General features: G+C 27.2%; 1 protein-coding gene across 1 annotated transcript in view; it reads left to right on the top strand.

Moving 5' to 3' along the window:
* Positions 1–1,706: 1,706 nt before the first annotated feature.
* The window catches only part of Hip14 (palmitoyltransferase Hip14), a 35,425-nt gene continuing 21,551 nt past the window's right edge, over positions 1,707–15,580 (top strand). Inside the window, exon 1 of the mRNA XM_067279407.1 lies at positions 1,707–1,937. Coding sequence (XP_067135508.1) covers positions 1,884–1,937 — 54 coding nt within the window. The 5' untranslated portion in view covers positions 1,707–1,883. The remainder of the gene's footprint in view (positions 1,938–15,580) is intronic.

Genomic DNA, 15,580 nt, shown 5'->3' with positions numbered 1-15,580 from the left:
CACAGAATAAATAGGGAAAGCGGAACACGCGACCAAAAATAGACAGATTTTACTTTAATTTTTAATTATTTTTATATTAATTTGCATCATAATATATCATATTTACTAGCATATAATACGAAGTTTTTATTCATTTTTCACTGCTTTAAATTCCTAGGTCGTCCTATACGCGCGAGCGAAGGATTCTTTGCGTTTTTGCGATAATTTTTGTGAACCGCTGGATTTGTGAACCAAAGGATCCTTTGCGTTTCTGCAATAATTTTTGTTCTCACCCTATGGTGTTTAATAAACAAAAGTATTTTATCTGGGTCGTTTGAATCGTTCTTGTGTATTGTCAAGACTAAAGATAAATAACAATAGGAAGAGCAAAGCATTTAAATTGAATTCCAAAATCACACGGGTGCCCGATATAAGTTTAAATTTATTTCCAGGTGAAAACAGATGATTATTTGGAAATTGGAGAGACTTATAAGTGTAATCGGCGGAGAGTGGATTCGACTGTTAAGAATAGGTTCTGGATTGTCCAGCTTTACATGAAAAATTATGCTGTCGATTTTACAAGATTTTTCCTTAAAGTTTAAGCCAATAATTTTTGCGGAACACTGTGTGCATTTGATATAAAATTAAAATTGTATTAATAAATCTAATTTTCTTTATTTTGATCTTTAAAGTCCCACGTCGTCCTATATGCGAGGTCGTCTTTTATGCGAGTAAATACAGTACCTTAATGCTGTTTCTTTTTTGTCAGAATTTTTCAGTAGCCAGCATCCATGGTCCCCGTGCCTCGACCCAAAACGAAAGATGAAATAAAACTCGCAAAGCATGCTGGATGTAGTGTCTGACCAAACATTCAGTATTTTCACTCCCTTAAATTTTCCCCTAGGTTTTCCCCTCGTCCAAAAATTTCCTTCTAAATCAACGTTGCCGTCTCCAACTTGAACGTTGAAATGTTGCCAATTTGGAGACGGCAGCTCGGAGCAGCGCTCTGGTCCGAGCTGTCTTCTAAACTGCTCACGAATTTCCTTTGATGGACCGAAAGACGATGAATCGCTCCGAGGCCGTGCTGCAAACAGTTTGAGCTAGAGTACCTAGATATCAGAGTAGCAACACACGAGTCATCGCCGCCATGTTCTGTCGACTGTCATCACGTGGTCTATGGGTTTACATTACGAAATGACGATGTTTTTTAGTTTAATAAAGCATTTTTACGAATAAAATGCTTTATTAAATTTTAAAAAATTGTCATTTCTTAATGTAAACCCATAGACCACGTGATGACAGTCGACAGAACATGGCGGCGATGACTCGTGTGTCGCTACTCTGATATCTAGGTACTCTAGTTTGAGCTATTCTGCCGCGTCTCGCGCCGACGTCCACGCTTTCCCTTTTTCATTAGCGTTCGTACTGAAGTCTGTACGCGACCTAATAAGGAAAAAAAAAATTGAAATTAGCCTCATTGTTCATTATTTTCTAGCCTTATTTAATGAGATCCAAATGTTTATCTTCTGAAAAATAATGAAAATTATACTGCAGTTTTACGAAAGATTTTAGGAAAAAAAATAAATAATAATTATATAAATATTTTAAAAATAATTATATGAAGAAATAAATTTAATCTACTTCCAAACGATTTTTCTATTATATCGTTAAGAAATAATTTTTGTGTGTTACATATCAGATTTTCATTAATGTTAAAGAGACGAAACATAACTCTAGAGGGCACTCCAGAAGAGGCGAAGCCAGGAGTTTTTAGATTTGAGGTCTCGAATTGTGTAGTGATGTTTTAGTTTTCGGTATAAAATGAAAAAGTTATGAAATATTTAAATAAAAAGAATGCTGGAATAACTAAATATACATCTGTGAAAGGCTTATTCTAGGAAAGAATGGCCGAAGAGCAGGATCCATCCTGTGCGCCGGTTTATTTTACTGGAAATGAGGTTTCTCTTTACTTTCTTTTTATTTAATTAAAAAGTTATGAAGAGTATCAATATAATATAGATATTCTAAATAGATCGGCTTGTAGAATTTTTCTAATTAGGATTTTCTCGTTTCTCTTTGACCAGGGCTATTGTAAGTTTGTATAGGGCCTGCAAGTAGAGCACTCTTTCACCTTTTAAAGCCTTGTCTTGAAGATTTTTTGTTAGTAAAAACAATATTATTTTTATTGGGGTAGAACTATTATGGGTCCTGGGGGAAATCCTCAGCTCCCCTTCTTGTAGGCTGACCGTAACACCAATCCAATCGGGGACACATTTCATTGAAAATGGGGTCTAAAACTGGTTGAACTTTGATTTTTAAAAAATTTATTTATTTATTGATCTATAAATTGATACTATTATATTGGGGTATGAAATTGCTATATTCAAAGATTGATTTTCTACAATTAAATATTAAAACTGAGGAGAGTCCCCAGAAATTGGGGACTTCTTGTCACACCAATTCTTGATGGCTCTGTTTGTGGCATCTGAAAATTCTATCCAAAGCCATAAAATTTTCTCCTTCAAAAAAGATTTAAAATATGTGAAATAAAAAAATTAAAAAGATTGTTTAAAATTTAATATATAAAAGTGAGTGGATATTTTTTGTTAAGATAAAAAATTTCATAAACTTCTTTTGAAATGTTTTCACATAATGACTTAATTCTTGGTTTGTTTGTTCATAGCACTTTTGTAATTGTAGTAAAACTGTATCTTTATATATTTCTTGTGAATAAAATAATGTTAAATTGCAATTTTAAGTTTATCCGATTTAAATTTAAACTGATCTTATAATAGGTAAAAATATAAATTTATTTATTAAGGGGCTGTATGTAAATGTATCATTTACATCATTTAGATATTCCAGAGAATTTGTAATATAGTGAGTTTTTTACTATTTGATTGTAAAATTGAAATGAATTCATTCACTAGGAAAAGTGTTTTTTTTTTACCTCTCTTGATAAGTTTGTTTTTTGGCATTTACAAGATTATGACATTGCATGCTTCATATGAGAAAAAGAGAATTTTGGTTTTTGGTAGATAAACTATAGCTTTAAATGTTTTTCTCGTTCAAAGAAACTTATTATGAAAAGTTAAATTTTTTAATGTTTTATTATTCAACCGTTTCTCTTTTATTAAGAGAACTTTTGAATGATTTTATCAATCCTATATTATAAACTGCTGTGAACTTGAGAAGAGGCAGTTTGAATGGGGGAAAGTATTTACACAGATGTTACATATATGAATTCAATTCATATATACTTGAGAATATTATTTAAATAAATATTCATACATCCATAATAATAGTATGCAAAAATATATCTAAATAAATTTTGGTATTTTTCTGTTAATGGGACACCAGCTGATATGCACAGCAATGGTAAGATTCAAGCTCTGAATAAGGAGTTTTGCATTTCCCAGAATTGTTGACTCTTCACAAGATACTTGCCTCAAAAAATTAGTTTTTAAGATGTATCAGTTTACTACCATTCTACATGCTTAGCATATAGTCATGTGCTTCAGTGCTTGCTGTTGCTCACATCTCAGAGCCAAGGTGGGGGCAAGCCCCCACACTCCTTAAAAGTATATAACATCAAGTACTCCACAAACAGTTAAGTGGGCTACTCAAAGATGGCACAGTCACATGGGCTAAGTAGTTAAATGCTAGAGTCTTAGCAGAGTGACAACAGTATTGTGCATCAGGTTAAAGTTACAACTGGTCTCCTATTAACAGAAAAGAACCTAAATTTCTTTATTTGCCTTTATAAATATCAAAGTAAAGTAAAAAAAAATGAAGTTTGAAAGTAATAAAAATATTAGCTGTTTCAAATAAAAGTGTGTGTGTGTTTGTTCAAATAAAAGTTTGTTATTATATTGAAATAACTTAATTTGTCAATATATTAAATGCAAAATTGCATGCTTTGAATTTGTCTGTTAAGTCTGGCAAATTATATAAGATTTTATTAAAATGTATTCTAATTCTTGTATCAAGATAAGGGAAGATAAGGGTCAAAAAATTTTATACATATGAAGTTAGATGATATCTACAATGACACATTAAATTTTCTTTTAAGTGTTTGAGACATATCATAGTTCAATGATGATATATTTTGGTAGTACTTAAAAAATTCAAGATGATGGATATTAAGATTGAAAAAAGAAACTTCAAAAAATTAATATTATGAATAGAACAATAGGAGTCATATGGTTATATTATCAAAACATTGCCAATATTTCTCCATTCATTCTATATTTAAGTTTCTAAAATTATAAAACTAATGTTTTCTTTTTATGAAAGTAAAAATATACCAGTATAACTTCTGGAGTAAATATAACATTTTCAGTATATCAATATAATATAACAAAGTATATATGTTATAATAATATCTAAATAAAAAATATATCACTTGTTTACACTGACTATAACAAAGAAATTTTTTAGGTAATGACTATAAATAATAAAATACAAAAATGATTAGTTTTATAAATTGAATGTGTAAATAAAATAAGTAATAAAATTAAAAGAATTAAGATGTGACATTACATCCACAAGTGTAAATTTATTTAATTTTTGAAATTTTAAACTTACATTCTATTATTTTTTTTACAAAAAATACCAACAATAAATATTTGATTTCTAGTGAAAGATAAATTTTCTACTATTTATTGCCTATCTTTTAATGAAACTAATTCTTGCTGTAATATATAGGAAAAAAAGAAGTTAAATATTTAAGTTTCAAGATGGATCAATAACATCAGGTTTCAAGACTGTTATAAAAAAAAATACTATGCTAGAAAGATGTGTGTTATTATAAATCATGTAATAAATATTCTGTTAAATTTAACTACTCCCTGTAGTTAATAGCAAGATGTCAGTAACTTTTATTAAAATACATATATTTAATATATGTATTTTAAATTCATTGTAAAAATTACATATATTTAAAATATACTAAAAATTATCATTTGCTTATAATAAATATTTACAATTAAAAAAAGAACAAATATTTAATAAGAGTCAGAGGAATGAAAAATTGAGTATTCTTATATATAATAATTTGAAGTTTCTATGGTTTTTTTTTTTTTAAAGAAGTTTTTAACAGTTTATGAATGAGGAATTCAGAATACAGTACTATCTTTTAGGATTCATTTTTAAGAAATATTAACAACCAGAAACAAAAAAAATCTTGATTAAAAATTATGTTGCTCTTAAAATTTGTGATTTCATAGTGTTTAATGTCCTCTTCATTTTGTTGTAATTGTTTATATTTTTTATAATTTGTACCAAGTTCTAAATTTCAATTCTATCTTTTTCTATTTGTCATTTTGAGACACTGGAGATTCTTTTAATTTTTAAGGAATATCTATAAAATAGTCGATTATGATTCTTTAGTAATTTATATTGAAATATAAATAACATTATTCTTTTTATATACAGTAGTTTAATATTATAGAGAAGAAAAATTAAATAAAAAGTTGTCACTGGTGAATAACAGAAAGAAGGAGAGAACAAATAAGGTTATTCTGTAAAATATGTAATATCTGCAAAATGTAATTTGATGTATTAACCTATATACAGAAACACGAACCAAAACCAAATCACCAGTAAAAAATTGTAAATTTAATGAACAAACGTTTTTGATAGCTTTAAGCAATCATCTTTAGGTTACACAAATAAAGTTTGAAAAAGAGTGAAGATCCCTGTTTGAAGTCTTATAATAAGTTAATTTGTCAACTACTATTAGTCCTATATATATATATAGGACCGCATTAAAAAAAAACGCATAAAAAAAATCTCACGAAACTTCACGAATGACTGTAAATAATAGTTTTCTCAACACAATTAAAACTATTTTTTTTTATGCGGTCAACAGGGACCGCATAAAAAAAAGTCTCACATAGAAAATAACTCAAAACCGTAAGAAATTAGAATTTATTGACAACAGATGTCAGCACTTGACTGCATCGTCTGTCTATCGTCTGTTTTACATATTTTTGTCCAAGTGGTGTTTTTGTTGACTTAAAAAGTAAATTATTTCATTTTTTCGCATATTCATGCAATAATATTACTATAATAATGTGCATTTATGCTATTAACTAAAAGAAAAGAACAAATAAGTCACAGTAAAAATGTAAATCTGCAACAAGACTATGTTTAACTATTACAGCAACACAATTAAACAAATCACAGTTAAAAAAGTAAAAATCCAACTTATAATAAGAATACTTGTCACATAAATAAGATAGTCCTATATAATATAAGGTACTGTATATATATAGGACTATATATATATATATCTGTTCTTAATTTCATTTCATCATTATAAATGATTTTCTTTTTTTTGTAAAGAATTTTCATTTATATACAAAAATATATTTACATTTCTTTCTGTTTATTGTTGATCTATTTTGCACTGTAAGTTGCTTGTTCTTCAATTCTATCAATTCATTGATCTGAGATATTGATTATTATGTCATCTGCATAAAGTTGTAAATGTTTTGTATTTACCTTTTAAAAAATGTCATTTATAATTAAATTAAACAAATAATAAACATATAATAAAGGATACAGGGAGAAGGTTTAATAGAATATTAAAAAGACTGCTTTGATTAGAAATAAGATAAAATTAAAAAAAATTCAGATTTATCTTAACTTTTTGCTTTAGTTATCATATTAAATATATATCTTTCTTGACTATATTAATACATAAACTAACCATTCAGACTAATGTTCTAAAAGCATCTTCAAAATACAGGGTATCCACAAAGTCTTTACAAAAATTTATTAAAATTACAGTTGAAGTTAGATACTTTTGAAATGTTTACATAATATCGAGTAAATAGTAAAGTTTTTTTTAAATTGTTAATACATTTCTGTATGGGTTACATTTGTTGCACAGAGGATATCTAAATGATATTCAGTTTCTGTCCATGTCTTTAATTTAGCTTCATCAGTGGTCTTAATAATAAGTTATTCTTTGCTTAAGATCATTTGTCCTTTAGCCCCACAAAAAAAGTTTATGGATGTTATATCTGGGAATGAGGGGACCAAGAAATCAGGCCACTTCTTCCTATCTAACAATTTACAAATTTTTAAATGAAAAATTTACAGACATTTAGCTCCCAAAGGAATGGTGCTCCATCTTGTTGAAAGATAACATTTGGATGGAGCTCTTCTAGTTGTGGCACAGTGTATTGTTAGAAAATCAAAGTAGGCATCAGCTGTTACTGTCATTTCCAAAAAGAAAAATGTACCAATACCTTTATTACACAAAATTCTGCACCACATATTAACCTTTGGGCTGTGAGATTAAATTTACCTAGTAATGTAGAGATTTTCAGTTCTCCAAATTTTTTGCATCATGCTTATTAAGCTTTCCAGACCTTGCTGGTTGCCTCATCTGTAAAGCAAATACAGTTAAGGAAGTGATCATTATCTTCAATTTTTTTTACAGCAAAATATCTTTTCTGTTGTTTATCATCATGTTTAATTGACTTGTGTTTCTTGAAGTTGGACTTTGTGCATAAAGGCTCAGATTTTTAAGAACATTGTGAATTATTGCTGTTGGCATTTGTAGTTGAAGGCAGTAGTTTAGATGGACTTAGTTGGGCTACAGCAAAATGACTGAAGACATACACAATGTTTTCTTCAATTGTTCTTGGCCTTCCAGTTGTCAGTTTATGTAGCACTGTTCCTGTTTTCATAAATTGCTTTGGCCGGTTGCAGCTTGACTGATTTCCAGATGTTTTCCATATTTAGTTCTGTAATTTGTGTTTGAATAGCTGATTTTATTTTCATAAACCAGGAAACATATTGACCTCTTTCTTGTGGAGTAGTAATTTTTGAAAAATTTTAGTTTTTAATTGCTCTCTGAAACAAAAAACATAACATTAATAAAACTTTAATAATAACCTATTCATATGCAAAAAGAATTTTGTTACCATCTTTTTTAAGTTTGTAATAAATTTCTAAAATTCTCTAAAGACTTTATACAGACTTTGAGGATATGTATTTTTGATATCTTTCTTTATCTTCATTAAATGTTATATTTGAAACAGACTAAATACACGTCTTTTTAGAACAAGTATAAAATTCTTATTATATAATATATATAGAAGTTTGCCTATTATCTAATGTCTAAATTTTAAAAATTATATATCTACTTATGTAACAAAAAAATTTGATGTATAAATTATTTAATTATGATGATGATGATGATGAAGATGAAAACAAGACATTTGAAAATGCTTTATAGATTGAAGATATCTTTAAAATTTAAAAAATATAGTTTAAATGTTAAATTTGTGTTTTGTTCTATAGCTATCTCAATAGGGAAGAAGAAATCTTTAAAAACAAAGACTATTTCTTAAAAACATTTAGTATGTTAGCAGAATTATAAGCATTTCTTTTAGAGTTAATTTTTTTAACATCTAAGATCATTTGATAATTAATATCAGACTAATAATTAACCCTTTTATTGGCATGAGAATTTTTCATACTTAATTAATAAAAAAATTAATACACTTCACCAAAACTTTATTATTATTTTTTTCTTAAGTAGATGCCACATGATGATTTTTGTTTCATTCTTTTTTGAAATTAATGTATTATTATTATTATAAATTTTGTGAAAAACATTAATCAAAGTTAATGTACAGTTTCGTTCATAATTTTTAAAAACAAAATTTAAATAACAGAAACTATCCTTTAAAATGTTGTATGATTGATCGAGAAAATTGAAACTGTCTTTTAATCTTTAGTGTTATTTAAAGAAAATTCACTATAAATATATCAGTTTCCATATCAAATTTCATTGTTTTTAATATACTGCATATTTTGCTATATTGTGTAAAATGTGGTAGTTAAGTTCATTTTTTTTAATCATCTTTTTATTGTTTGTAATTTTGTAAAACCTGATGAATTGCAACAAACTTAAAGGAACAATATCTTCTCCAAATACTATCATATTCAATATTTAATTTGGTATTTTCAGCTAAAGATCTTCATTAAATATTTTTGTAATCTGAATGATTATAGGCATAAATTTAATTATGTATATATACCAAATTCAGTAATCTATTTGTAATTCTAATAGATTACTGAATTTGGTGTATATTTTATTAAGAATAGACAATTTGACACTATGAATACAGTGTCAAATTTACATTTGCATTTTTCTTGAACTTTTTATTTCCTTTCCTTGTACCAATTTGTCCAAGTTTTCATAACCCCTCCCTTCTTCAGATGTCCAACAAAACTTGAAGTAATAAAGGTTTTAAGGGGGTTATGAATGATAGATACCATAAGTAGAAATGAAACACAAGAAATTTTGAAATAATAAAATGCATAAACTGTTAAAATTTAATGAAATAAAATGGACATTCACTGAAGTTCAACTCCTATGCTACCCTTTGTTCGACATTGCCAACTTATCGTAATCCTTCCCCCTCCCTCCCTCCCTTTCAGTATAGATGTCATTTATGGACAGCCCTATCAGTATTTTTCTCTATTTGTTTGTATAGTAAATGTCTTTTTATAACACGATAATGTGTTGTTATTCAAAAATTATGCAGAATTATTATTTCACAAGTTTTTACCAAGCTGTCATGATCAGTAGCAAGGGGCATATTCAAAATTTCAGCATCAATCCAGTGAGATGCTGCCAGAAGTAAAACAATTGCTGGTGTTTTCAAGAGAACACAAACACTGACTGCCAGGGATATCAGGAAAGAAAAAGAAGAAAAATGACAAATGATATGGATTTCTATGTTATGTTAAATTTATTTTTGAACTTATTTAATGAGAACAACTTAATGAAAAATGAATATTTAGAAAAGAGAAAGAAGGATAAAGATTTAAATTTCTGTAGGAGTTTTAATTAACTAAATCCATCCTAAGATTACAGTTTAACAAGTAAAACAAATTATATGATGTCTTACATAGATATACTATTAATAGTATATTAAAAAAAATCTATTAATATACTAACCAAATGTTAATTTATTCAGGGATTATTCAACAACAAATAAATTCAAAATTATCAATGCAAAATAGAGCTTTTACGAACCTCATAGTGGCTGCCATCTTGTTTGCTGGAGTATCAAGCACCTTCCAGTAAAAGACACAGTTTACTGGAAGCATGCTGGCAGCAACCAGATGTCTGAGATTTTGAACAGAAGTGCTGAGAGGTGCTGGCTGCCACTGAGATTTTGAATATGCCCAAGGATTGAGTCTGTTAGTATGTAAAGAATGTACATTATATGAATTTACAGACAATAAACACATCTCACATTCTGTATATGCTTTGTTTAAACACTAAGGCCCTATTTGGACAATGTGTAACTCCTGGCTAAGATTTGTGAAATGATCTGTAAAACGGAACACCCACCACCTGTATTTAAATCCAATATAATAAAGTTACATATTTTGATACAAATAAAATTCCAAATTTTGGCATTTTACAAAAATCTAAGGCTATTCAAAATATCAGAGATCTTTTTCCAATTGTCAACATGATTGAAACAGTAAAGGTATCAACCTATCAGGATTTAGTTCAGATTCATGCTGTTATTTAGAAATTTTCAAGGTTAATTGACTTAGCTATTTCAGTCTCCTTCCTTTATGATCTTTTCATTCCATTGTGAGAGTGGCTAAATCCATGATAAGTATGAAAACATGGTCTTAATGTCTACAGAGTTGAGTGAAAACAAAAGAGTGATTTTTTAGCGAAATTAAATTATAATTCTGAAGATAGGGAAAAGTATATTTATTGAAAATTTGAATCATTTCCTTTTGGGCTCTATTTTAATACATACTGTCAATAGTAATTCTGATTTGGAAATATTTACTTAACAATGACAACATTAAAAGTATGTAGTTTCTCAAAACGTTTTTATAGTATTTAATGTTACCAGATAAATTATTGGTTAAATAATTAAACATAATTACAATCATCAAGTATGTAAATTACAATTCAAAATCATCTAAACTAGAAAAAGCAACTACTAGAGGATAGATTTTACCTTTAGAGTTAATTAAACTATGCTAGTCAGTCTTAACTGCAATTTGGAATATTCATGATGGCAATATGGAAAACATTTAGCCTCTAATTGCAATACTCAAACATCTGATAATGTTTAAATATAGATAAAGTTTTCAAGTTCAAAATTTGTTTATAAAAAGAGAACCTGAATTTTTAAAAATACTTTACAAGTCTTCACAATATACAAACTATAATATATTTAACCTGGCAATTGGCTTACTGTTCATTTTTACATAATAAGTTTCTACCATTCACAGTCACCACTCAGTGCAAGTTCTAATCTACTGATTTTATTTTTTTTTATTAAAAGGAGGTATTGTTCTCTCTTTATTGGTAGAATTCATATTGGCAATATTAGTAGTAAACCTGTGAGCTAAAAGCTCTAATTTAAAAGTTTGTGTTCATTTATAGTTTAAGAGCAATTTTCACAAAACTAAAAATCTGGTTATTTTGAGAGAGACGTGAATTAGACTGTTAGGCTACTTGCTTTTGTTTCAAACCAGAAAAGAGTTCAAATCATGTAATAAGTGCTCCAATTATGTGGTTTATCAAAGAAAGCTCTCCATGCCATAGATTAGTTTGGCACTCTTAAAAATAATGCACTCTTCTTTAATAGATGCTTTCAAAGTCTGCAGGCATTCTAAAGTTCTGATCTAAATTAATTAAATTTAAATCTGATCTAAAACTAAATTTTCTTTGTTAACTATATCATATTTGAAAGGCTCTCACAAGTTTGGCAACAGGCACATTAGCATTGACCCCAAGCTCAGTGGCATATATGGTAGTGGTGTTTTGTTTGATGTTAACTGTATCATATTTATAATAAATATGAAAATTGGTTAAAAAGTGAACAATATATGGTGTTGAGATCAACATTACAACTTCTATCATAAAACTGTTTATCATCAATTTATAATTACCAACAAATTTGTCACTGACAGCATCACCAACTTTTAATATATATATATAAAATTCTTTCTGATTGAGAGATATAAATTTTACAATTAATAAGAAAGTTCTTATCCCCCCTTTTTTTTAGTAATTTTAATATTGTTTGAAACAAAGATTTGAATAAAGTGCTGGATTAAGATTAAGTGAAATATTTGTCAAAATTGACACAATGTTATGATTCTTTATAATAAAATTTTAAGTACATTCTTTAAAATGAAAAAGTTTTAGAAAACAACAAAGTAGATTGAATCTAATAATCAGATAATTCGATAAAGATTTAAAAGAACAGTTTTTAAGAAGTTGAATGAAACCAGCATTCAATATTTTGGAATGTATTAAAAAATTAAAAATAATGTGAAATGCTAAAGTTCTATGTTGTGTGAGTAATAATTATTTCTCAAATAATACTTACAAGGGGAGGGCACGACCTGGGAAATTCACTTTGGGATGAGACTTGATATATAGGTAGTAATCTTTTAGGATGTTCAATCCTCAAAACAAGAAAGTGCATGGCCAGCCAATTTTAAGAAAAAGGCCTTTCAAAATTCGAGCTCAGCTTATGTACTAATAAGTTTCACTAGGTCAGCAGCTGCTGAGCAACTCAGTCGACATCGTTCTTGGCTACCACCAAGTCATTCAGGGTTCAAATCTCAATCTCAATTAGTATTTTTTTTTTCTTTCTAAAAATTTTTTAAAATAAGTATTTTGAATATATAAATATTAAAATTTTATTATAATAAATAATTTCATTTAAAAAAATGTTTAACACATATTACATGTCATTTTAATTATAATAATACAAAATAATTAATAAGTATATTAATAATCATCAACAACTGTTGGTAAACTGATAGTATCTTCATTCACAGACATTTTACTGTAAAACATTGAAACTATTTGTATTATGGTGTGATATATCACGGAACACTATGATCTCTTTGAAATCCAAAAGTAATGACACTTTGTCTCCAAATATCAAGTCAGTCCATAAGTCCATACACATTTTTATGACCTTGAGAAAAATCTTGTTTTGCTGTTGAAAATGTCTGTCTAATGTGATACTTTTTACACTGAAGTGTTAAATTGGATCTCATTTATATAATACTGTTGGAATTGGGAACATTTTAGTTGTTTATTTTTCTTAAAATGGAAGTAACTGATGAATATAAAAGACATGTTTTATACTTTTTATTTTTAAGTGGTGAGAATTAATAATAGTAGTAACCTTCGAAAAATTTGATACAATAGAATAATAAATGAAAACTGTTGTTCCATAACTAATTATTTATAACTATTATTATTAATTATTTTGTGTTATTATAATTAAAATGGCATGTAATATGTGTTAAACATTTTTTTAAATGAAATTATTTATTATAATAAAATTTTAATATTTATATATTCAAAATACTTATTTTAAAAAATTTTTAGAAAGAAAAAAAAAATACTAATCGAGATTGAGATTTGAACCCTGAATGACTTGGTGGTAGCCAAGAACGATGTCGACTGAGTTGCTCAGCAGCTGCTGACCTAGTGAAACTTATTAGTACATAAGCTGAGCTCGAAATTTTGAAAGGCCTTTTTCTTAAAATTGGCTGGCCATTGCATTTTCTTGTTTTGAGGATTGAACATCCTAAAGGATTACTACCTATATATCAAGTCTCATCCCAAAGTGAATTTTCCAGGTTGTGCCCTCCCCTTGTTAGATCCAATAGTTTCTTCCACTTCTTAAGCTATTCAGATTATATTAACAAATTTGTTATCAGATGGAATCAAGTCTCTGAAAGCATTTCTCATTTAATATTCCTTTATCACCAGAACCATGATCAGTCTTCCATTTTATAATTTTACATATCACATGTAGTTATTACTAGCATGTTTGTATGTAGCTTTGAACATAGAACAGTAGTCATATTTTAAGTGACACTTAATTTTACTGTTGTATAAACATTAGAATTTTCTACTGTATTATGTATTAGTGAGAAAATCTTAGTCATCCAAATAAACTGCTAGATTCTTTTGGCTTACACAGCAAATTTGGCATTTATAATCAAATCAGGTTGTTGCATGTTATGCATCTTAGTGAACAATCGGAACAAAACTCAAATTCGGTTATGATTGAGTATGAAGAGAAATTTGTGAAACAAGCTTAAAGTAAATAAATTATTTTTTTAATCTATTTTTTTAAACTTTATGTATGTTTTTAATAATGTGTTTTTATTACTTTCAACCTTTATGACTTCCAGCGATACTTTATTAAAAACAAATGTTTTCAGCCTAGTTTATGGGCTTTTTATTAAAAACAAATTTTTAATAAAGTATTGTGGAAGACATAAGGAAGGTGTGAATTTAATTATTGTTAAGTTCCAGCTTTGAATAACACATTGCTCAATATGTTTTGTAATAATTTTCTATTTTCTTTTTACATTTAATAAGTTTTAATTTTAGATACAGCTAAGTTACTTTTTCTTTTCTACAATTGAATTTAACTTGCATTTTTATTGTTTCTTGAATTTTAAATTTAAGGATTTTAAATTCAGGGTACTTGTCACTTTTGAAGAGTTTACAGTTTAATGACAATTTCTTATTTTTTGTTAATTATGCTTTATTACAACTATATTAACATTTTTACTTTTTAATACATTTTTAAAAACTAATTTATTTTTAAATATTATTCAACTTTTTTTTCTAGAAATCCTTAAGTTACTGTTTTAAACTCAAAATAATATGTTATATCATATCATGCATCACTGTCAAAAAAACAATTTACAAAATTTATTTCTTTTAAATTATGTTTTTAATGTAATGCATTTAATCTAATTTAATTAAGAGAGATTTATTTTTACATATTGACATCTTATAAATTTTATCATAATCACTTAACTAGAAATTAGATTCAAGTTTACAGAAGAAAACAGTTTGTAAGAAAAAATTGTTAGTGAGTTTTTAAGTATGTTTGATAAGTTTTTTTTTACTTCTATAAGATTTAGTGTGCTAAAACTTTGCATCTTTATTTGCAATGACAATGCAATTTATTCAAACTTAATTTCTGGCAAAGACGTATTCATCTATGCAAATTTTAGAGAAGGCCATTTCTAGTTGTAACCAAATAATAAAGGCATCAGGAATGATTATCAGATGAGAATTGTTAAGTGATGATTTTTAACATATAAAGTCGATGATACAATGTTTGTGTTGTGAACATTGTTAGTCTCATCTAAAATTTTGTATTTCTAATTTTAAAATTAATTTTAATAAATTTAGATGAAATTGGTTCTTAAAAGTATTTAATGGTAGAAATATATTAGTGCTTCCTAAAACTAAAATCATACTAGAAAAAATTTATAAGCCATATTTTTATTGCATTGAAATTTATAAAATTAGTTTGTCCACTAGATTTATATGCAGTTAAAAATGAAACTAGATAGATTAAAGAATGAATTTTAGTCATTGGAAGTAAGTAGATTTTTAAAAAAGTTCTATGCAATGTGACAGTACAGTACATAATACATTAAATATTTTCAGTTATTTTACTTATACCTATGGTTATTATTTAAAAATCAAACTTAAAGAATAGTTGCTACAGGAGCAAACTAATAGCTTTCTCTT

Source organism: Centruroides vittatus, unplaced genomic scaffold, assembly GCF_030686945.1.
Source record: "Centruroides vittatus isolate TY-2023 unplaced genomic scaffold, ASM3068694v2 contig_866, whole genome shotgun sequence".
NCBI lineage: Eukaryota > Metazoa > Arthropoda > Arachnida > Scorpiones > Buthidae > Centruroides > Centruroides vittatus.
Note: the sequence above shows the minus strand (reverse complement) of the source record. Positions and strands in the feature narration are given on the sequence as shown.